At 36.7% G+C, this 21656-nt stretch overlaps 1 protein-coding gene across 3 annotated transcripts in view; it reads left to right on the top strand.

Annotated features, from left to right (window-relative positions):
* The window catches only part of PRKDC (protein kinase, DNA-activated, catalytic subunit), an 83111-nt gene that overhangs the window by 25624 nt on the left and 35831 nt on the right, over nucleotides 1-21656 (top strand). For 2 of the 3 annotated variants that reach the window (XM_030235757.2, XM_009102873.4), the window contains exons 29-54: nucleotides 202-301; nucleotides 1230-1363; nucleotides 1870-2124; nucleotides 3112-3338; nucleotides 3981-4189; nucleotides 4305-4437; nucleotides 5483-5641; nucleotides 5805-6008; nucleotides 7429-7614; nucleotides 8545-8649; nucleotides 9624-9791; nucleotides 10095-10222; nucleotides 10961-11168; nucleotides 12281-12459; nucleotides 13507-13675; nucleotides 14180-14245; nucleotides 14691-14763; nucleotides 14985-15133; nucleotides 16310-16447; nucleotides 16648-16767; nucleotides 17638-17781; nucleotides 18008-18159; nucleotides 18748-18879; nucleotides 19425-19536; nucleotides 20938-21062; nucleotides 21151-21300. In XM_030235757.2, the coding sequence (XP_030091617.2) occupies nucleotides 202-301; nucleotides 1230-1363; nucleotides 1870-2124; nucleotides 3112-3338; nucleotides 3981-4189; nucleotides 4305-4437; nucleotides 5483-5641; nucleotides 5805-6008; nucleotides 7429-7614; nucleotides 8545-8649; nucleotides 9624-9791; nucleotides 10095-10222; nucleotides 10961-11168; nucleotides 12281-12459; nucleotides 13507-13675; nucleotides 14180-14245; nucleotides 14691-14763; nucleotides 14985-15133; nucleotides 16310-16447; nucleotides 16648-16767; nucleotides 17638-17781; nucleotides 18008-18159; nucleotides 18748-18879; nucleotides 19425-19536; nucleotides 20938-21062; nucleotides 21151-21300 (3925 nt within the window). The remainder of the gene's footprint in view (nucleotides 1-201; nucleotides 302-1229; nucleotides 1364-1869; nucleotides 2125-3111; nucleotides 3339-3980; nucleotides 4190-4304; nucleotides 4438-5482; nucleotides 5642-5804; nucleotides 6009-7428; nucleotides 7615-8544; nucleotides 8650-9623; nucleotides 9792-10094; nucleotides 10223-10960; nucleotides 11169-12280; nucleotides 12460-13506; nucleotides 13676-14179; nucleotides 14246-14690; nucleotides 14764-14984; nucleotides 15134-16309; nucleotides 16448-16647; nucleotides 16768-17637; nucleotides 17782-18007; nucleotides 18160-18747; nucleotides 18880-19424; nucleotides 19537-20937; nucleotides 21063-21150; nucleotides 21301-21656) is intronic. The other variant, XM_018909967.3, reaches the window with a different exon arrangement.

The raw sequence follows: 21656 nt of genomic DNA, 5'->3' as shown, positions 1-21656 counted from the left end.
TTCCGGCCAAGCTGGCCTGTCTGGTGTTTTGTGATTTCATTCTGCACCTTTGAAAAATTTACTGTCGAAGCACAGAGTAGTGGAGCTGGTAGACATTATCAGCTGTATAAGTCTCTTGCACCACGTCTACAGTGCTATTTCAATTCATTTAACCTAATTACTGGCATTTTTTTAGAGATGTCAATTCTGTTTCTCCAACAGGTACTGCCCAGCAGTGCTGTGATGCTATTAATCACCTGAAGCGCATAATCAAGCATAAAGCACCTTCTCTGAACAAGGAAGGGAAACGGCGGGTACCACGGTCAGCTATTTGCATTTATTTCCATATTGCATTTTAATAAACATGACCAGTAGCTCCATTAAATGCTTGGGGTTCTGAATGAGGATTTCATCCTATGACAACTGCTGATACAGACCTCCTGATGTTGTCTATTGAACCGCCGGTGGGAAAACACTGGACGTAATATGAGAGGAGCATAATTCTTTATTCCAGCATGGTGAACTTGATTTAGTTAAGCAAAAAGAGGCAGAAGAGGCATGTTTCCCTCACAGCAGTGTATAATAACATTAGCACTGGTGCTACAAAGCACGTGGAGGAAGCTCCTTCAAAGGAGCTTTCTTACTGTTGTTAAATGTCACCAGAAGTAGGAGAAGCTGCAACGGGGTGATCAGCAGTTAAAGAAGGGAAGCAAAAAAGGTAAAAAAAGAAAAAATTGATTCAGTTTCAGGATGGATGAAGCTCTGAGTCACCTAGCTGACCCTGATTTGATCAGGAGGTTGGATTAGAGACCTTCTTAGCTGCCTTTTTACGCAAATTATTATGTGATCTTAAAGAAACTGATAAGTGGAGTTTAGATTTGGGTCACTGGTGTGGCATTTGATAAGTTATGAGACAAGATGATTATGGGATGGAGAAAAAGTGTTCAGGCTTATTTAAACTTTAATCGCAGTTTTTCCTCTGTCAGTTTACAAAGAGAAGGGAAGATACCTGCTTCTACATTTAAAATTGCTTTCCATAAGGACTATGTGAGGTAGAGTGAGGAGAAGGCAAAGTGGTGCTGGACATGATGGTGGAACAGCTCTTTCAGGTAGTGCAGATGGGTGGTGGCTCGACAGATAAAAGGGTTTCATAGTGCTTGTGCAACATTTTGATTTTTTTCAACTGAGAGACTATTATTGCTTCTTGGTAGATGCCAAGAGGACTGTTAACCCCTAATATTTTTGTGCAGGGGATTCCCACCTACTAAGTCTGTGTGTCTTGAGGACATTGTTATGTGGCTCTTAGTGCAGTGTGGACGACCTCAGACAGAGTGCCGGCATAAAGCCATGGAGGTCTTCTATGAATTTGTTCCTTTGTTACCAGGTATTTTAAGTCACAGTGCACTCTTATCTTTGCTTTCTATATTCTGTGCATGTCTTCCCTCTGTGTTTTCTATGCAAGGTAGTAATTACAAGTAAATATCTGTTCACTCAATGTTGTTAAATAGAAACGGAGTTGTTGCTTATGTTGCAAATTGAGTACTGTGAGAATGTCAGGGTTTGAGGGATGTTTTTGGCATAGAAGAGGCTTTTATTGCAGACTTACTTCCAGGCCCAAAACTACTGTTGTGTATCCAGCTAAAAAAAGCAAAATTTATTGATGGGGAACTATTAATGTCTAAAAATTGACTTCTTCTTTATGGAAGGAAGAGAAATGTGGGAATATTAGGAATGTGACCAAGGCTAAACCAAAATCAATACCTTCTCTGCTAGAAGACCCAGTTTAAATCACACAGTTGTTAGTTCATTTGCCTCTAGTTCCTTTATTTGCCACTAGTTTGAAATGTGTTTTTCCTAGAAAATTTATATTTCTGTTTCTACTTCTGTCAGGAAACAAGTCTCCATCTTCTTGGCTAGCTGATACTCTAAAAAAAAGGACTGTTACTTTCCTCATTAACAAATTTGAAGGAGGTGGCACCGATGCCAAAAGTCCATCTGGGATCCTTTCTCAGCCAACTCTCCATGGCATGCAGGAACCCTTCAGTTTACAGGCTGTCATGCAGTGGATGGACATGTTCTTAGCAGCACTGGATTGCTACAATACATTCTTTGAGCTGCAGATGATCAAGCCTGATGAAGTACTGGGTGAGTGATTAACTGTTGCATTAGGTTCATTCATGTGTGTTACACAGAGCCCACCCAAGGTGAGTTCTTAACTTGGAGTTTAAGCTCTTTTCTCAAATGTAGAATAGATGATTTTGCAAACTCTCCCAAAGTTTTCAATGACAGTTGTAATGGGATGGGGGTTTTTTATGAAGTACTATGTATCTTAAAATGTTTCCTTTTAGCCCTAGAAATACATCTTTGCGTTTCTGAGTCATCCACTTGCCAGCAACTCCTTTTACTCTATCTCATCTTCAAAAATTATTCTGTATTGCTAATTTCCCACTGCACAGAAAAGCAATAGGTTTTTATCATATTTTTCTTAAAATCCTTCTAAAGCCTTTTACCTGCTGTTTATTAATATCTGGAGGAAGCTATCAGAAAACAATGAAAGAAGGCACCTTTTCACTTCAAGTCCCATATATGTTACCTTTCTTCATTTCCTACAACTACATCAGGTTTAAAAGTTGCATTTGAATTTTGGTCAGGTAAAATCATAACACCTTCTGTAGCCACTGGGTCTCCCAAAAGGTTTCTCTTTCAATTATTCTTGCAAGCTTAAACAAAATGCTTTTGTTCAGCGATAGTACAGATTCATAGTCTTGTACAAGTTTCAGGTGGTCTGTTTGTCAGTGTTAGGTCTGTCTTGATCTAAAACAATGTGTTGGAAACAGCTAGCATAGGGCTAAGTCATTCAAAACCAAGGATTTAAAATTTTTATCCATTTATTACATAAGTCTAAATCATCCTCATTCTTTGTAAGTGGCTAGTGGTTAGTTTCTGGAGTGATCACTAGGTACAGTGCTGTTCTGCTATTCTATTGCCCAGAATGATAATATTTAGAACAGGCAAAGAGCTTTCAGAAAACACTGGTGTGAGATGTGCCTCGTTCTGTTTGCCATCTCAGTTTGACTGTTTTCTTCCAAGCATGAAACAATAATCATTTCAATTTAGTGTAATTCTTTCTAGGTGTAAATGAAAGTTCCTTGTTCTTGAAAGCTGTGCAGTTCTTTCTGGACACTATTGCTTTGCATGATATCCATGCAGCAGAGCAGTGCTTTGATAGCAGTTCCAAAGGCAGCATGTTCAGTCCTCAGGAAAGGGACAAGTACAACTACAGCAAGTGCACCATTATAGTCCGGATCTTGGAGTTTGTCACCGTCATCCTGGAAATGTGTCAGCAGGATTTCTGGAAGGTAGGCTCTGAAATCTGTAGTGGATAAAAGATACAAATTTTATATGTAGTTACAGATACATGTTCTGTATATGGATTACTTGCAGTGAATATTTCCTCTATAATTTCTGATGGCATTGAATGTGTGGAGGTGATAGCTGCTTAAAAGGCAGAAAAAATTGACACAATCTACCTTTCTTGAATTCAGGCTTCTCTGTTGGTCTATTTGATGCAATATAAGCCATATTTAACTATATCAAGTATAATACTTATGAGTCTCTTAGGAAATTTACAGCTCCAGGTTTAGGTCTAAAACTGTGATTGTCTCATCAGCAAATCTCCGATAGTGTGTACAGAGATGTACATCAGGATTTACAGGTGTATAGTCAAGACTGAAACAAGCCTATGTGGTTTAAAAGATCTAAGTTGCAGTTAGGTGGGACAGCATATATCCTATGTCTGTGTTTATAGATATCTAATTTCTGTGCATTAGCATAAGTGATTGAAAGTCAGGCATTTCAATAGAGAAAATCAGCGAGAATAGGGACTGTTTCATGTTTGGTTTCATTTGAGATAGGATTAATGGTAAGTTATGAAGAACTAAATTCAGAAATCTTAATGAATTTTTCACGTTTTTATGTTTAATTTTTTTTTTTCTTTCTAGCTGCTTGAGAAGGAACTGCTAAATGCAAGCTTTATAGAGCTTGTGGTGATGACAGTGTGTGATCCATCACATGTAGGCTTTAACACAGCTGATGTGCAAGTCATGAAAAAGCTCCCAGATATCTCAGTAAGACTTATGAAAGCTCTGATGAAATCTCCCTATCAGGAATCCTTGAAATTGTGCTTAAAAGAAAGAATCACACCGCAGAGGTAAGTAGGGGCTTTCTGGTGAGCATGAGTCCAGAACAAACCCTCACTATGGAAAGTAAATAATGTTGTCTGTGGGTGCACTAATGTAACATTATTGCTTCTCTTTCCTCTCTAGCCTTGAGGACCTTTGTTCTGTTGATCTGTTTAATTCAGAGGCACGTTTGGATCAAGTTAGGTTTGGTGCTGTCCTTTCTGCCTGTAAGCAGCTCCAGAAATCTGGCCTGCTTCATTCTGTTCTTCATGGTCAGGTAATTATTCATACAGAAAATAAGAGTAAACATTTGTACGTTGTAAAGGGCTTTTCCTGTGTAAAACACCAGGATAAAAACAGAGAAAAGATCAGATGACATTGTTTAAAATGAGATCAACAGTGAAGAGCTAGTGTTGAATGGGATGAAAAATGAATATTTTATGGTTAATCTACAAATCTGAGTAGCACAATATTGAGGCTTGAACAACCTTTATACTTATGTTAGTCTTTCTGTGGTTGGCTCCAGACTCTGAAAATCAGAATGTAGATTCTCTAACTTCCTTTAAGTGTGCTTTGCAAAACTGAAACTCAAAGATTCAGGATTAACTATCCTGTAAAAGAGGCATTTTTTAACAACTTTTACACAGAGACCATTCAAAGTGATGAGGGAAATTAAAGGATTATTTCCTGACTGATCAGAAGCAATGTAGTGGGTTTGAGTTGTAGGAAAACAGAATAGAGACCCCTGAAGTGTAAGGATGTAGACTATATTACTCAAATTCCTTCCACTAAGTTTCTGATTGTAGTAAATCTCTACTTTGGGCAGTTGAAGGAACAGGTTGTGCAACAGCCACAAAGACTGAGAATTTGTGAATGAGGCTGTAACAAGGCTGAGCAAAGCTACCATGTAACAAAATATTTAATTTCTGTGTACTATCCATTCTCTGTATCAACAAAATCTAGACCTGTAGTTGTGATATGTTCATAATCAAGGAGCTGCATGGTTTACCATTTTTGTGCCATCCATCCTGACTTAGCGGTTCATTTTGCTTCTGTAGTCAAGGAAGCCTGAAAAAGTGGAGGAGGATCAGAATATTTGGAACATTGTCAAGTTACTTTTAGTTTGTTCTGAACTTTGTACACAATAGGGTTGTCTCATTTAAAATCTCATCCCTGAGTTAGAAAGGTGGCTTGTCATGGTATATTTGCATTGTTTTATAGGGAAATTATCTGGAGTTCAAGTATTTTAATTAACTATACAGATGGATTGGAAGCCTTTTTTCAGCTTTTATTGATTGTCATTTCTTTGTTGGTTTCCATAGGATGAAGGGTCTCATTTCTCAGTTGGCTCCAAGCTTCTTTCAGTTGTTTATAAAGGCATAGCACCTGGGGGTGAAAGGATGTCTCTTCCATGCTTAGACCTCAGCAGGAAGCGATTAGCTGACAGTCTTCTGCAGCTGGCCTTTGCAATCGATGAGCAGGTAGGATGTGGTTCTCCAATTACAATCCTTAAAATAAAATAAACAAAATTAAAAAGTTTGGAATGGGAGCTTGGAAAAAAAAAATGATGTGCTTTTCTAAGAAATTTCTAAGTGAAATATGATGTCCTTGAAATAACTCTTGTCTCTATAAATTGATTTTCAGTGTGAGGAGCTAGTAAGTCTGCTGTTGAACACAGTAGTGTTATCTGTGCCACTATCAGAAGCATCACAGAACCAGCTGATGAATTTTTCTCATGGACAGTATTTCTACAGCCTGTTCTCAGAAACCATCAATCAACAGCTACTGAAAAACCTGGATGTGTTCATAGTCCGTCTTATGAAATCATCTATCAGCAATCCTCAAATGGTATTGGTCTTACTCTTTAAAAGGACAAAATCAAAAGGGAATATTAGAAATGACATTATTGTATTATTGTTTTTAGAGGTGGAGTAGAGGAAAAAGTGCATCGGGTTGACTTTCAGACAGCAGTGCATTGATAGTTTTTCATTTAAGTTTCAGGGGTTTTTTTTGTCTTGATCTACTGCTGCTACCATCACAATCTCTGGCAGCCTGCCATTACTCTGTGATCCCAGATCAAACTGAGTGGAAAGTGCTTACCTATTACCTATCCTGAGATCTATGTATTTTAGGATGTCTTTGCATAGTACTTCAGATCAAAAATGTCCTTTCAAAGGAGGGACCCTTTGAAAGGACAACCCTGTGCTTTGCTTTTCGTTGTAGAATGGTCTCAGAGCATGTGACTTAGATTTGTTTTGAATAAAACTAAACTGAAACACAAGCTTCAACTATTAATGGGTATTTAGTCCACAGGACTAGAGTAGAGTTAGATCAGATTATTAGAAAGAGAGACATACAGACACACAACCCTCCTGAGCTGAAATAAATACGAGATACTTTATCATGTACTCAGTGTCAGCACTCCTTGTTTGGCTCAACAGACTTCTTCCTGTTTGTCTAGAGCACTTACAGAACTCAGTGCTATGAAGGAAACTTAGAAGTGAGAAGTGCTTCAGTGCTTCTGACAAACAGAAGGATCAAAAAGATCAGAAGTCTGCTTTTCCTTTTGATTACAAAGATGCTCAGCAGAGTAGAATCATTCTTTAAAAATAATTGGCTCTTTTATAATCCAAAATATTATGCTTAGACGTGCTGCATCCAAGACTTGCAGCATCATTTTTGGTGATACCAAAAATTGTTTAGTTAGACTGTAGAGGAATGTGCATTTTTAATAGGCTGTTTCTGGTGATGATTATCTAGTGTTTCCTGTGCTGAGCATGCCGCAATACTTTAATTCTTTTAATTGTTTCTGATAGATAATAGTGACTACTAGTTTTTGAAGAAAAGACATTTCAAACATACTTAGTTCACGCATGCTATGCAAGGCATGTTATTTTTCTTTTCCAAATGGATGTGAATTAGTTAGCATGTATGCTATTTTTCAACTTCACACTAACTAAAATAAGCAAGTATTGATCTTTAGTGTGGATTATCATTTATTTCTTCATATATACACAAAAGGTATCAGAACTAATTGCTGCATGGTCCTCTGAAACAGGAGTAAATTGGAGAGGTGTCCTTTTTTTTTCTTTTTTGAGAACAGTGGGTTTTTAATTTCTTGCAGAGACCTTTCCTCTGCATCCTTTTGAGATTTAGATCTAGCATTGATTTGTGATGCTTCTTTTTTATGACTGCCCATACCACTGATGTGATTCTATCATCCTTTCATTAGGGGTGCAAGATTCTTACCTGTTGCTCTTCCTTCCAGGTGGGGAGCATTTTGAATGGCATGTTAGACCAGAGCTTTAGGGACCGTGCTGTGCGCAAGCAGCAGGGAGCAAAACTGGTGACAGCGGTACTAAGGAACTGGGAGAAACTGGATGGCTGGTGGGCCAAAGGTTCATCTGCTGAGAGCAAAATGGCACTCCTGACCCTGCTGGCAAAAGTTCTGCAGGTCTGTACTGCTTTATAAACTTCAGGTAACCTTTCTGGTTCTGTGGGGATTGCATTGTGTTTTCAAGAAATGCTGTTCAGGTCAAATGTTTTATGTTTAGGGGGAAAAAAGAAAAAAGGGAAAAGTTGGGCATTGTTAGAATCTGGTGTGTTTTATTAGCAAAATACAAAAAAAATTGAGGCAGGTGGAAATTACTAGATACTGTTCTTCTTCCCCCCTACCACCTTTTTTTTTTATTTTTTCAATTGTTCTCATGTTTTGCCTGCCTGTTTTCCTTTTGGAGAACTGGTACAAGCACAGAGAGTGAGCTCTGAGTAGCCTCTGGTAACATTCTTTGTCATATTGGCATCCAGAAAGTCACAGTGGAGGAGTTCTACCATACTAACAAACTGCAGAATTATCTTTACTTTACACACTTAATTTCTTTGACACTGAGATTTTGGTCTGGGTTTTTTTCTCTATTTTGAAAACACAGTTTCCTACTTATCCTTTTGGGATTTTTGTAGGAATTTATATAAAATGTAGTGGTACACAAATGCACTCAAAGATCAACTGTTGAGCATAATTTTGTTTTTTTAGAATTAATTATTTTAAACTTGAATTGTTTTAAAGGTATATGTTAGGACACAAAATGTGAACTGTATTGCTGGATTAGCTGGCACTGGCCAGTAGGAAATTTGGCTTTCGGAAGGAGATTAATTTTTTTTTTTTATTTGAAAAATACCCAACATGATTTTGTTTGTACTGTGTAGGAGCTTTTATAGTTCTTTAAAAACCAAAATCACTCTGTATGTGCTTTCTGTTAATTCAGTGTATTTTTGGAAATAAATAATTCTATAACTCAAGGGCTTTTTATTATGCTTTAATGCAAATATCTTTAACTACTTAAAAAAACCCCAAATTAATTATTTATTTTTTCTGTCTTTCCAGATAGACTCTTCAGTTTCTTTCAATACCAATCATGAAGCATTTACAGCTGTTTTTAATACCTATACCAGTCTACTTACTGATCAGAATTTAGGCTTAAATCTTAAGGTAAATTGCTCACTTCTACAGCTTCCCTACCCTCCCCAGATTACAATGTTAGCTGTTCATGGAATTATCTCTTATTTGGCTTAATTTTTATCACATACTTCTGGGTTTTTATTCTTCTGCTCAACATTCTAAAACTTGTAAATAATCCTTTTTGTTCTTCAGACGGAAGGCACTATCACAGATGTCATGCTTTGTTTTAGGGTGCTCTTTTTTTCCCTTGCTCAGAAGAAAGGAATGTAATTGTTAGGGAAAAAAAAAAGCATCAGTTGCAAGTTGTCTTGAACTCCCAGGTGTTCATTTGAGAAATGACAGCTAATCAGACTTTTAGCAAGGAGTGGGCATTTTCTACAGGTCAAATGATGAACATTTGTCTTGATTTTGACATCCATGTCTGTCCATTAGTAGTGGTACTAATGGAGTACTAACGGAGTAGCTGCTGTAAGCAGCTTGGTCAGGAGAGGGAGACAAAGTACTGCAAACTGAAAGTGGGAGTTATAAAAGATGCTGGTTGGACTAGAGCAAAAAAATTTGGTATTCGTGGAAGTTTTGTGTAGTTGCTTCTCAGCCAGCCTGCCTTTAATGAGGCAGAGTTTTGTACTTTCCTGTGCGTTCAAAATAAATAAAGTTTGGGATTTTGCTTTAGCTATGAAGTGATGCATTAAATCAGTGACTTGTGTGAGAATAATTGCTTGCTTAAAAGAACAGTGAGATATTATTCATAGCCATGTCAGCCATAATTAGCTGTAACTCTCACTCAGCAGTGACATGAGAGTTAAAAGCTGTTTTCTGATCCAGAAGCTGGAAAGAAAACCAACTACATGACATATTTTTATTAGTACACTGAGCCATTGAATCAGTTAGAACAGCCACTGCTGCTGTTTTGTGGTCGTATTCAGCTGGCTTCAGAGTTAGATGATAACTTCTTTTTTAGTGTGAAACTATCTTTTTTATGTTTATTTTTTTTTTTCTTCAAGGGCCAAGCAGTGATAATTCTCCCGTTCTTCACTAATTTGACAGGAGAAAAGCTTAATGACCTCAAGAATGCTCTGGATCAACTTGTAGCTTTCAATTTTCCCATGAGGTCTGATGAGTTTCCCAAAGGAACCTTGAAGCACAATAACTATGTAGACTGCACTAAGAAGGTCAGTATTTTTAACAAATACATAATTAAAAGCCAGAATGAACTGTGTCTGGAAACAATGTTTCACAGGATCTAGAATTAAAGAGAGAGAATTTTAGTTCACATGAGGAGATCAGCTTTTGTGTTTCTGGGTTATGTCTCTATCCAGAAATTGAATCTGCAGAAGCACATTAAATAAGCACATTAAAGATGCCCATACTTCTGTGCATCTGCTTCTGCTGAGTATTAAAAAATAATTACATCATTAGATTGAAGTGATTTGATCCAGTGTGGCTCTTCATCTTATGTGTTGCTGCTTCCTCAGTTTTTAGATGCATTAGAATTGTCTCAGAGTCCAATGTTGTTGCAACTGATGACAGAAATCCTCTGCAGGGACAACAGACATTTCATGGAGGACTTATTTCAAGCCAGCTTCAAAAGAATTTCCAGAAGGTGAGTTTAGTCCACTGGATTTTGTGCTTGTTGTCATTGAATTTTTGCTGAAGCAAATATGCTTCATGTATTTTATTGTCCTTACGTAAATAGTGATGATTTACACTATAAAGTTTTATATAATAGTTTTAATTCAGGTTTTGCTTTTGTCCTTACATTTTCAAAGTATTTCCAAAGAGTGAACAAGTAACATCTATTTCCAGATTACGCTTCCAGTGCCTGTGCAAATTTGGAAAGCCTTCTGTAAATAAGCTTGTTCTAAGATAATCCATTTGAAAATAGTACTTTGTTGTATATTTGCTATCCCTGTATAACCACATGATCACTTAAGTTGACAGTACTTAAATTGAGAATAAATTAATTTGTTCAACCTCTATGAAAATACAGCAATGCACTTATTTAATTGAGTAATTCCAGGGTGGTAAATTGTAGACTCAAACATGCTCCGTCCACAGAAGAGGTATTCAGTATCTCTTCCAAAACCAACATTCCAATTTTTGATAGGCTGTTGAGCAGTGACTGTAGTGGAGCATGTAATTTCCTGGACAAAGTCATTTACCTTATGACCATATCCCATTTTTGAAATTTTTGGTAGTTCAGCCAAGATCTTGCATGTCTTGTAGGACAACCCAAGAGGGCATGAATGCAGTCATTAAAAAATCTAAATGTCCTAAGGGTGTGAGGCATAAGTGAAGTCTGGTGAAAGAGTTTCCATCTTGAGATTTCCATCTTGTTTAGGAGCCCCACTGACAAACAAGTGCTACTGTTGGACACTGTTCACAAAATGTTCCAAAGTGAGGAACTTCTTTCAAATGCTGCTCGCCAAGCATTCGTGGATCGGTCCCTCCTCACTCTCTTGTGGCACTGCAGCCTGGATGCACTGAGAGTATTCTTTGGCAAGATTATAGTAGAGGCTATGGATACACTTAACTCCAGGTTTACAAAGGTATGAATTACTTTTTTTTTTTCATTTAGGGTTAGGGAAGTCTAAGAAAGTGTTGATGTTGGTATGTACATTTTGCTGAACTTTGAATGAAGCACTGATAAAAAAAGTTTGATTTCCAGTTTTCTGTATCCTGGAACAGAAGCATGTGCCAGTTATAGACTTTGATTATTACTGATGAACTTTTATTTATTCCCCAGCACACTGTTCCTTTGGAGTTAATGCATGTTTGCATATCTGCTGTGTGTAAAAAGTGAAGTTGGAATGTTATCTGTATATATCTGAAGGGGTTTGTCAAAAGCAAAAGCTCATTGTAGGATTCAAATATAAAAGCTGTGTAAAATTGTAGCCTGTTACTACATGGTGGGAGAGGTTTTCAACCTCCATAATGAGAGCTCTGAAATTAGGTACATTACTTCTGAAGAAATACACCTGTAATCATTGCAAAAGTTCTTCAGCAAGGGATTAGGAGCACAGATCTTCCTTTGTCTATTTACAGCCTTTTTTCCAATTTAGTAATATAGTTGGTTGCATGCAATGATCTTGTTGCCAGTGAAAGTCTCTGCTCTTGCTATGGCTCTTCAGTCCAATGGTTTTGCTGGTGCAGATGTTCACAGGCAGCAGGATGAGCAAGATGCTGAAATCACCAAAATTTAGTTATAGTTATTGAAACAAAATGCTAAAACTAAGATCTATATAGAGTCACCCACACCATGTTCCTTTTGCTGTAAATGTTGGCACCAAAATGAGGTGTATAAAGAAGCTCATGGATGACACCATGGATGATGACAGTGTGTGTGTTTTGCTTACGTGTGACATGAGGCTGAGCTGTCACTTGGTACTCTGCTTATTTTCCTCCAGTATCCTTATAATAATTTAGGCCAGTTGTAGTTAAGAGATCTCACCAGACAAGCATGGGTTGACACAGTTTTAATAATTGCTCTACACAGGAGCTCAGAATCTGTGAGTCTTTTATTATCATTAGCTCTTTTCTCTGTTTTAGAAGGTAGAAGTAAGCTGAAGGCTGTCTAAGAAATTTAAAGTAACTGTGGAACTACTTAGAAAGGACGAGAGTCAGGAAATTTCCTTCTGAGATTCTGCTTATTTGTTCATAGTCCCATGAACACACTTTTGATACACAAGTTACCAAGAAAATGGGATATTACAAGCTGCTAGAGGTGATGTACGTGCGTCTTTCCAAAGAGGAAGTTTACTCCAAGGACTCTAAAATTAACCAAGCTTACCGTGGCTCCATGAGTGTAGAAGGGAATGAACTTACCAAGACACTAATAAAGTAAGACCATTGTTTATTTTATTTACTTTATATTTCTGATTAGGTTTTGACCAGACAGGCTGTTTAAAGTAGGCCATATGAAGAAAAAGATGGTTTTGTTCAAGGGTAAGCATAATCTCTTACATAGCTTTTGATTTTAAATGAAATACATGATATTGAGTTTGCTTTGGTAGAATTGTCTGTAGTGTAAACTACAATTCTGTGTTATGATAACCTTTGCCTCCTGCTTTTGTACTTTTTTTTTTTTAATTTGTTAAGTTTGTACATTTATTTTACCTTCTCAATATGATTCCTGGCCTTTAATTTGTGTTTTCACAAATTCACTTTCAGTATACTCACATTTCTGTGTGGAGTATGGCTCTGTATTGCAAAATTGGTATTTATATGATTGATGAGCAAGATGGGATTGATTTTTATTTACATTTCATAATAGAGCAGCACACCCAGTAGGAGTAATTGGCTTGATCATCATTACAAAGGGGGACAAAAGAGAAATACTGAACATATATGTTAATTGATATTGTTTTTTTGTTATTCAGAGAAAAACATAAGATGCCTGAATTGCTGTTTGTTTCGTTTTGATTTTTGTTTTACAATACTATGTCCTATGACGACTTCAGAGAATTTCTTGGCCATGATTTGCAGATCTATAATTGGCTTTGTGCCAAAAACCTTTAAAAATCACATCTAAACTATTTTCTTCAGCTAATCCATGAAATACTTTAGCATGCATCTCCATTCATAATTTTTTGGCAAAGGACCTTGAGAGAAGTTTATTTATACATCAAAACAAACATTCATCTTATCTGAACTTAACCTGTCATCACATTTCTGACATTAAGGACTCCTGTCTACTTGGGGAGGTTTTCTATCATTGGTGAATGGTTCCATTTTTGGTTCCATTTACCCGCAGTATACTTGAACAAGTCTGAGGTGGTTTAATCAGATACTGCTTCCTTGAAATTCTGTTGGTCTCTGATAGGAACCCTTCTTGAAATGCTTAATAAAAGACTTCTGATGGTGTTTTCTTGCCTTTTTGTATTTAAGGTCATGCTATGATGCATTTACAGAAAACATGGCAGGAGAGAGTCAGCTGCTGGAGAAGAGGAGACAATATCACTGTGCAGCATATAACTGTGCTATTGCTGTCATCAGCTGTGTCTTCACAGAAAGTAAATTTTATCAAGGCTTTCTTTTTTCAGAAAAGTCTGAAAAGGTGAGAAGCTTTTGTTGCTGTTAGAAGGCTTCCAGAGCATGAGACACAAAGTGATTTTACCTGATGGCAATAAATCAAAGAATGAAACCTGAATGACGTGCAATTATACTAACAAACTACCCAGTGAGGCAATAGAAGGAGTGGTAGCTGATGAAAGTTTTACCAGCTGTTTGGGAATGAGTGAAGAAGTGATGCTGCTTTCCTTCCACTCTCAATCAGTTTTCTAAAACAGGAGGAAAAAGCTCCTATTGTTTAACTTCTCTGGTGCTTGGAATATACTTGAATAAGAGAAACATTTTTACAGAGCACATTCTGTGCTGTGAATTCTTAAGTAATTAAGTAGCAAAATTCTTTTTAGAGTCCTGATGTAGAAGAGAAAACATGCCACACTTTCTATGTTGTACAATGATCTGTTGAATTTTTTTAAAGAAGAAATAAAATACATTCAAAGCAATTGTTATTGTGTGCAGCATTATAATTTTGCTAACATGCTTTGGTTTTCAGAACTTGCTGATTTTTGAAAATTTGATAGACCTGAAGCGTGAATATACATTTCCTGTTGAAATTGAGGTGAGTGAAATTTCTGGCCTTTAGTGTTTCTAACTAAGAAAAGGGGATGACTTTAACAGTGTAGTTACTGAAGACCAGATCAATTCTCACATATGGAGAAAGAGAATACAAAAAATTGAGTACTCCTCTAATTATTTAAAATATGTTTTTCTGAGAGAAATCCAGACCTGAAATGTAGAACAGACCTGTAATGCACATAACTTTTAACCTACTTCTTAGTGTACTTACTTTGATAGTGAATGGCTGTTGGAATAAAAAATTCAGTTATTTCTCTGTAGCATTAATAATAATCATTTACAACATGAATTTCCATTCATGTCAAATGGTTTTAATAATTTTTTGGTATCGCTGTAAATGAAAAGTGTAAATAATTGGTAATTTTAAAAAAATAATTAACTATTTTTTTAAAAATTAAGTAATTTGAACTTTATTTCTTACTGTTTAGGTGCCTCTGGAAAGGAAGAAGCGGTACATTGCTATTAGGAAGGAGGCCAGGGATGCAGGGAATAGCAGCCAGGGTATGAAAGTCATTTATGGTGATGAAAAAAATGCTTTCTTACCTGCCGTATAGTGTTTCTTGATGTGTTCTTCACTGGCTTCTACAGTAGCAGGAACAAATAAAAATGTTCAATGTATTTCATCTAACAGTCAATTCCCACCTACCCTCAAGTTTTAGTGGGCCGTAAAGGCTTGTTTCTTGTAATTACCTTGATTAATGGACTTCTTCTTTCCTGTCTAGATGAACCCAAGTATTTAGCTTCTTCATCATACATGATGGATAGCAGTTTGAGTGAGGAAATGAGTCAGTTTGATTTTTCTACTGGAGTCCAAGGTTTTTCTTACAGCTCCCAAGACGTTACAGCTAGCAGCACTCGTTTCAGGAGAAAGGTAATTTAGTGACTTATGTACTGTGAGAAAGTTATATGCTTTTGAGGAATTATATACATTTATTGGGGTTGAGAAAGAGAAATTTATAGTCTTCTGTATTTGTTCTACCTCACTGAGAATGGGTTCCTTCAGAAGATGACGGAGAGGTCTTGAACTGTTTTCTGTCGCTTTTCTTTTTTCCTCTCTCCACTGTCTACAGCTGAAGAAAAATAATGCCCTGTTGGATTTCTAAAGCTGAGTAGTGTGAGTGAAGTCCAGCCTGAGTTGTAAAAAGATGGTTTGTACTGCACTCAGGCACGTCCTCTGATGGTTATGTTTTACTGTTAGGCATCTGGTTCCCTCATTCCCCTCTTTGTTTGGTCTGTGACAGAACTGGCTGTATCAATTGGATAAAATAAATAATCAAACAATTCTTTTTCTGTTGTTGTGGCACCTTGTATTTAACTGTTGCTCTTGGGAGATATTAAATACTGTTCTTTCAGCAAAGACTTGTGGTTGTGTTCCTTCTGCCATCAAAATATGTCTCACCAGCAGTAATGCTGATAGAGTAGGTATTTGCTATGAAGTAGAAAATTTGTAAAAGTATCATAGACACTGAAGACAATCTGTCAAAATACCTGTCAACATTGGTGAAGATAACTGTTTCCATGTATGGGAGCAAGGGGGTGTTTTAGCTATAGGGAAGTTAAGCAAGATAGTAAGTACACTTCTAGTTTGCCTAGTAATGTTGTAATTTTTAACTAAACAATTTTCTTTTGTGATTTTCTCTGTGTAGCAAAAGAGACCTGCTGCAGATGCTGGTCAGTGTGAAACAACACATCCATAAAAATAGAGGTGTTCATATATTCTTTGAGCTATGAAATGAGATCATTTCTTTGAGGTTCAGCTTAACTCCTCTTGCTTTCAGCATTTGTCACGCCTGTCCTAGGTAGTAAATTCAGAGTAACATAAAGTTGGCATCAGTTGGCACAAAAATTAAAGAATGTGCAGATCTGACATGCATTTGGGAGGTGTCTGTTTGAACAGCACATTTGATGTAATCCCAGTTGCACACACTGAGTGTGTAGTCAAATCTAAGCACAGATAAGATCAGAATGACTCATGGCGTGATTGGGATTTAAAAGAAAACACAGTGTTGTTATTAACCATAGTAACACCTTTTTTTTTTTTCCTCAGGAGCCCACGGAATACAAGGTTTTAAACGATGAGATGGAACTGGAAATGGATGAATTCAACCAACATGAATGTATGGCTTCTATGACCTCTCTGATTAAACATATGGAGAGGAACCAGATCACACCCAAAGTGGAGGAGGCCAGTATTAACTAAAGAGTTGGCATTTTTCTATTAATGCTACCAAGAAAAGAGAGTCATGATTGAATCCCTACATTTATTTATTTTCCTGGCTATATTACAGAGAAACCTGTGTGGCTTGAGCTTGGGGCTTTTTGGGTTGGTAAGCCTGTTGGGTGCAAGAAGTGATTTGATTTTTGTTCATCTCTTCTAAATTTCAGGGGACAGTTCCAGCAGATCTTCCTCTTTGGATGAAATTTCTTCATGGCAAATTAGGAAACCCATCAGTACCATTAAATATTCGCCTCTTCATAGCAAAACTTATTGTTAATACTGAGGATGTGAGTAATCTTATTCATAACATCAAATGTGAAACTCTTGCAGGGTAAAATATTTCATCAACTGAGACCTTTGGGGCATTAAAATTGAGTAGTTTGCTGTGATAAAAGGGAGTGCATTTATGGCCCAAAATTCCATATAGTGCAAGTATTTTCAATGCATTGTTAATACTTTTTCTCCCATATTCTATAAGTACAGGGTGTCCACAGTGTGTCTCTTCTGGAAACACAAGTAGTGTATTCATTGATACTAGGCAAGATGTAGGGTTGATTATACTTTCCATCTTCACAGGAGCAAATACAATGTTTTATTAGTGGGCACAGATGAATTTTATAGAAACGCTTTGAGCTAAATGGTGTTCTTATTGCAGAAAGATACTCAGATAGCAGAACATGTTTGCTTGAGAAGCAACGTTTTCTCTCATTCTTGTGTAAAACATTCTCTACTTGATGCAATGATTTTAAAATATAATGGTTCTGTCTGGAATATTCCAAATCCAAAAATGCTGAATTTCAGGGTTAATTCAATAACCTTTATATCTGTTTAATGCTACTTTCTTAGTAAAGCTGTCTGAAATGGAAGGGTAGATGAATGACATAGTCTTTCAAATCCTTTACAGACAGATATTCTAAGGGAGAGCCATACTGTCTGTGCTCTAGTGAGATAATTCACTTTCTGTGGTTAAAGGTTTCTAAGCAAAAGTGAGAAATGCAGTTATGGATACTTTTTATTTTAAAATGTTTATGGTTGTTCCCTCAGGGTTTGAGCAAAGTCCTGAAGAGATTGGTTTAGCAGTTTTACCACTAATGTTCATTGAACAAGAGGTTGCTAAATAGTTGGGTAATTTGTACTTTGTCTTTGATTCTCCGTAGGTATTCCGGCCTTACGCGAAGCACTGGCTCGGTCCATTGCTGCAGCTTGTTGTTTCTGGAAATAATGGAGGGGAAGGGATTCATTACATGGTAGTGGAAATAGTAGTTACAATCCTTTCCTGGACAAGTGTAGCCACTCCCAAAGTAAGGAACTATGAAATTCCTTTTTATTGCTATTGTGACTGTTTGGTAAAGAATGACTGAGTTTGTTTTTATGCTCTTAAATAATTTTATACATCAGCCCACTTTTACATTTTACTATTCTTTTGCATATTAACTTCAAACATGAATTGTTTACTTACTTGCTTTCATAAAACAATATATGACTTCTCAGAGTCACTATGTTTATTTTTGGTCCTGGTTTTTGTAGGGGAATATTAAGGATGAGATTTTGGCTAACAGATTGCTTGAATTCTTGATGAAGAATGCATTTCATCCAAAAAGAGCTGTGTTCAGGCACAATCTGGAAATCATAAAGACAGTTATAGAGTGTTGGAAGGACTGTCTCTCCATACCTTACAGGTAAACATTTGGACAGTTGCTTTCCTTTATCAATATTTCAAAAATATAAGTGAAGGGTATCAAAGGACACGGGAAGGTAAATTAGGTCAATTCAGTCGCAATAGTAAACTTTTTGTCTCTACAGTGAACAGCAGAACTTCAGAACCAAACTCTCTAAAGATTTTAAATTAATTTGAAAAACAACAAAGAGAGAGAGATGGGAGAACCTGTAAAGGATTACAGCAGCAGCAACAAAAGCAGGAGTAATCTCTGCAAAGACAGTTTTATTTTAAGTTTTGAATGTTATCACTGAATATTGGTGCAGTCTTATTAAGACTTGTGCTATCTGCCATGCTTGTGAACGTGTCAAGCATTTGTGTGGGCTTACAATCTCTTTTCAGTTGTTTTGGTGTGGGTTTCTTTGCAAAGACTTCTTCATTGAAGCTAAGTATATACTGCTTTCTGACACTATCCCTTTGATGGGCTGCATGTGTGCATATACATCCCTGTATACAAAGACAGTGAGTGATTTACAGTGTGTCTGTCTTGGGGTTTTCATGTATATCGTGCTTTTCATCTATATATTGCTTTTGTGTTTTTATCCAACAGTTTAATATTTCAAAGGTTTTCTAGTGGAGACCCTGATACAAAGGATAATTCAGTGGGAATTCAGCTGCTGGGAATTGTTCTTGCTAACAATTTGCCACCCTTTGACCCAAAGTGTGAAATAGATCGTGTCAGGTGAGAAATGCAGTTTTTTGTGAATGATCTTGAAAAATCTTAAGCCAAAGAGAGCAAGTTTAATTTATCAACAGAGATGTGGAAGCTTGTTCTTTGGAATCCTTTGCTATCATCTGGCAAATAATGTTTGCCAGATATATATGTATAGAGAGATGGATGGATGGATGGATGGATGGATGGATGGATGGATGGATGGATGGATGGATGGATGGATGGATGGATGGATGGATGGATGGATGGATGGATGGAAAGAAAATAGCACTTTCCTATCTACAAATTGCAGACCACATTTATTTTGGAAAGTATCTAGAAGGTTGTACATTTTTTTACAGTGGTGCCAGGTTGCAGTTTTGTGGAAGTTCATAGAATCAGGAATTCCTAAAGCTGAGATGTGAGACACTGCAAGTGGTAAATGTGTTTTGTACTGTATTCAGCTCATCTGAAAGCAGTCACTATGACTCTGGGCAGCTCATATGAATTTTTTGCTTCAGTTTAAATTTGTATGCTTGAGTAGTGGCTTACAGCAGGTCTGTCTTTTGTGCTAGGTATTTTCAAGCTTTGACCAGCAACATGGGCTTACTAAAGTATAGAGAAGTTTATGCAGCTGCAGCAGAAGTTTTGGGACTTGCTCTTCAATACATAGCTGAGAGAGAAAATGTAAGTGAACTGTATTTTGTGTTTGATCTTTCCTGTCCTAATTTTATGTTAATCTTTTATATGACTACTCAATTCAGATCCAAAAATTAATGTATTTAAAACTCAGCAGTCTTTATCCAACAGAATAATTAAAAATTCAAACTACTAACTCAACAGGAAAAGAATTTGAGGGCAGACTAAGTGCAGAGGTTTTGCCTTGCTCTTTTGGAGCTGACAGTGATCTCTTTCTGAGGCTTTGTTCAGCTTTTGCCAGCCAGCAGCACTAGCACAGTATGTTTTTAAGTTGGGGGTTTTTAACAGGAAAAGAAAAGCAGGTTGGGAGGTTTGGAACTGCCCTTTAAATAACTGCATCTGAGACCAGTGGACCTTATTTTATAGGTAGTGGATAAGGTGAATGCAAAACTGCTACTCACCAAATCCTACAGTGCTAGAACTGAGGGATTGTGCTTGGTGGTCACAGAAGTCAATTTGAGACATATGCTAGAAGTAATTCTCTACACAATAGTTTGGGAACTTCTGGAGTTTGGTGCCAGAAGAGGTGCTAGAGGTAAGTAGATCAGCAGGTTCAAAGGGAAATTAGGTAAATTCATTCACAAAAAATGTCATGGAAAGGTTCAAAATACAGTAGACAGCAATGTACACTCAAAGATCCTTAATATAATGACAAATGTTTGTTGGGTTGTATAAGAGAAAAAGAGGACCAATGCAGCCAGGGTCATGTGTTCCCCCTAAATATAATTCCATAACTGCTATTGGAAACAAAAATACCAAGTTGTTGGCGAAGTGGAGTATTATCCTGACCTTTTAGGTTATTCTTCCTTCTTTCATTATTATCCTTGCTTCTTTCCCCACTTAATTGCATTCTGGTTGTTCTTTCACAGTTAGTAGAGCATATTTCATAAAGCTTTGTTAAGTCTTTCTCAGTCTTTCAAGTTCCATTGTAAGCAGTATTTTGAAATCAATGAGCAAAGATAGTGTAAGTTTTGTCCTGAACAGGGCTTGTTCCTTTGATGTTAGTTACAGGTTGCTGGTTGTTTTTCACTTTTTTACTCAAAATGTCTGATTTTTTTTTTTACATTCATTAATTGGAAATCTTCTATACTGAATGAGAAGCTGTTTATTATTTATATAAGCACACTAAGCAATTTGTACTACACAATTAAGGTGTTCCAAGCCAATGAAAGGAAGCTCACAAATATGTTTTTTTAAGTAGCAGTCGTGTGTTTTAGTCAGGCAAAGCTGTACAGGACCTATGAAGCACCATAGAGGTTGAAATGAGTTGCCTGGCTCTTGCCTAGTGAAATGCACGAGAATCAAACAGCATAGCCCTTAAACCATGTTTCATTAAGGTGGTTATGATTTTCATGGGTACCCTGGTCTTACTGTCTTTCTCATTTTCAGATACTTGAAGATCCAGTTTATGATTGTGTTATAAAACAATTAAAGCATCATCAGAACACGCAACATGATAAGTTTATTCAATGCTTGAATAAAGTTGTTAAGAATTTTCCACCTCTTGCTGACAGGTATGTCATGATTTATGTGGTATGTTGACTGTAAATCTAGAGGAATAATAGAGAATAACTTGCTTTTCTTTGTGGGCTTCTGGTTAAGGTTTATGAATGCAGTATTCTTTCTGATACCCAAACTTCATGGTGTGATGAAAACCTATTGTCTGGAAGTAATAATGTGCCGGGCTGAAGAAGTTCCTGATCTCCACTTGCAGTTAAAGAGTAAAGACTTTATCCAGATCATGAATCATAGGTAAGTAGTCGTGTGATTAGGATGGTAGTTCACGTTTCTTGATAACATTTTCTATGCTGCCCACAACATTTTTACATTCAGAAGCATCTATAATTCACCTTCACTTTTTGGTCATTGTTCTGCAAATTTGAGCTAATGTAATGTGGGAGTTAATATGGTTAGCTCATTGTGATAAATGAACAAACACCTCTGAAATAGCCTTAGGGTGAAACACCAGTGTGATGTCATTTTCTGTAGTTTGTATTAGCTTATTTATATTCTTACTCTTAGACTGAGTGCAAAAGTATTTACCTAAAACCCTTTATGCAAAACCAAATATTGTTAAAACATAAACTGATCTTCTGGTTCTCTATGTA

Source organism: Serinus canaria, chromosome 2 (genome assembly GCF_022539315.1).
Source record: "Serinus canaria isolate serCan28SL12 chromosome 2, serCan2020, whole genome shotgun sequence".
Lineage (NCBI taxonomy): Eukaryota > Metazoa > Chordata > Aves > Passeriformes > Fringillidae > Serinus > Serinus canaria.
Note: the sequence above shows the minus strand (reverse complement) of the source record. Positions and strands in the feature narration are given on the sequence as shown.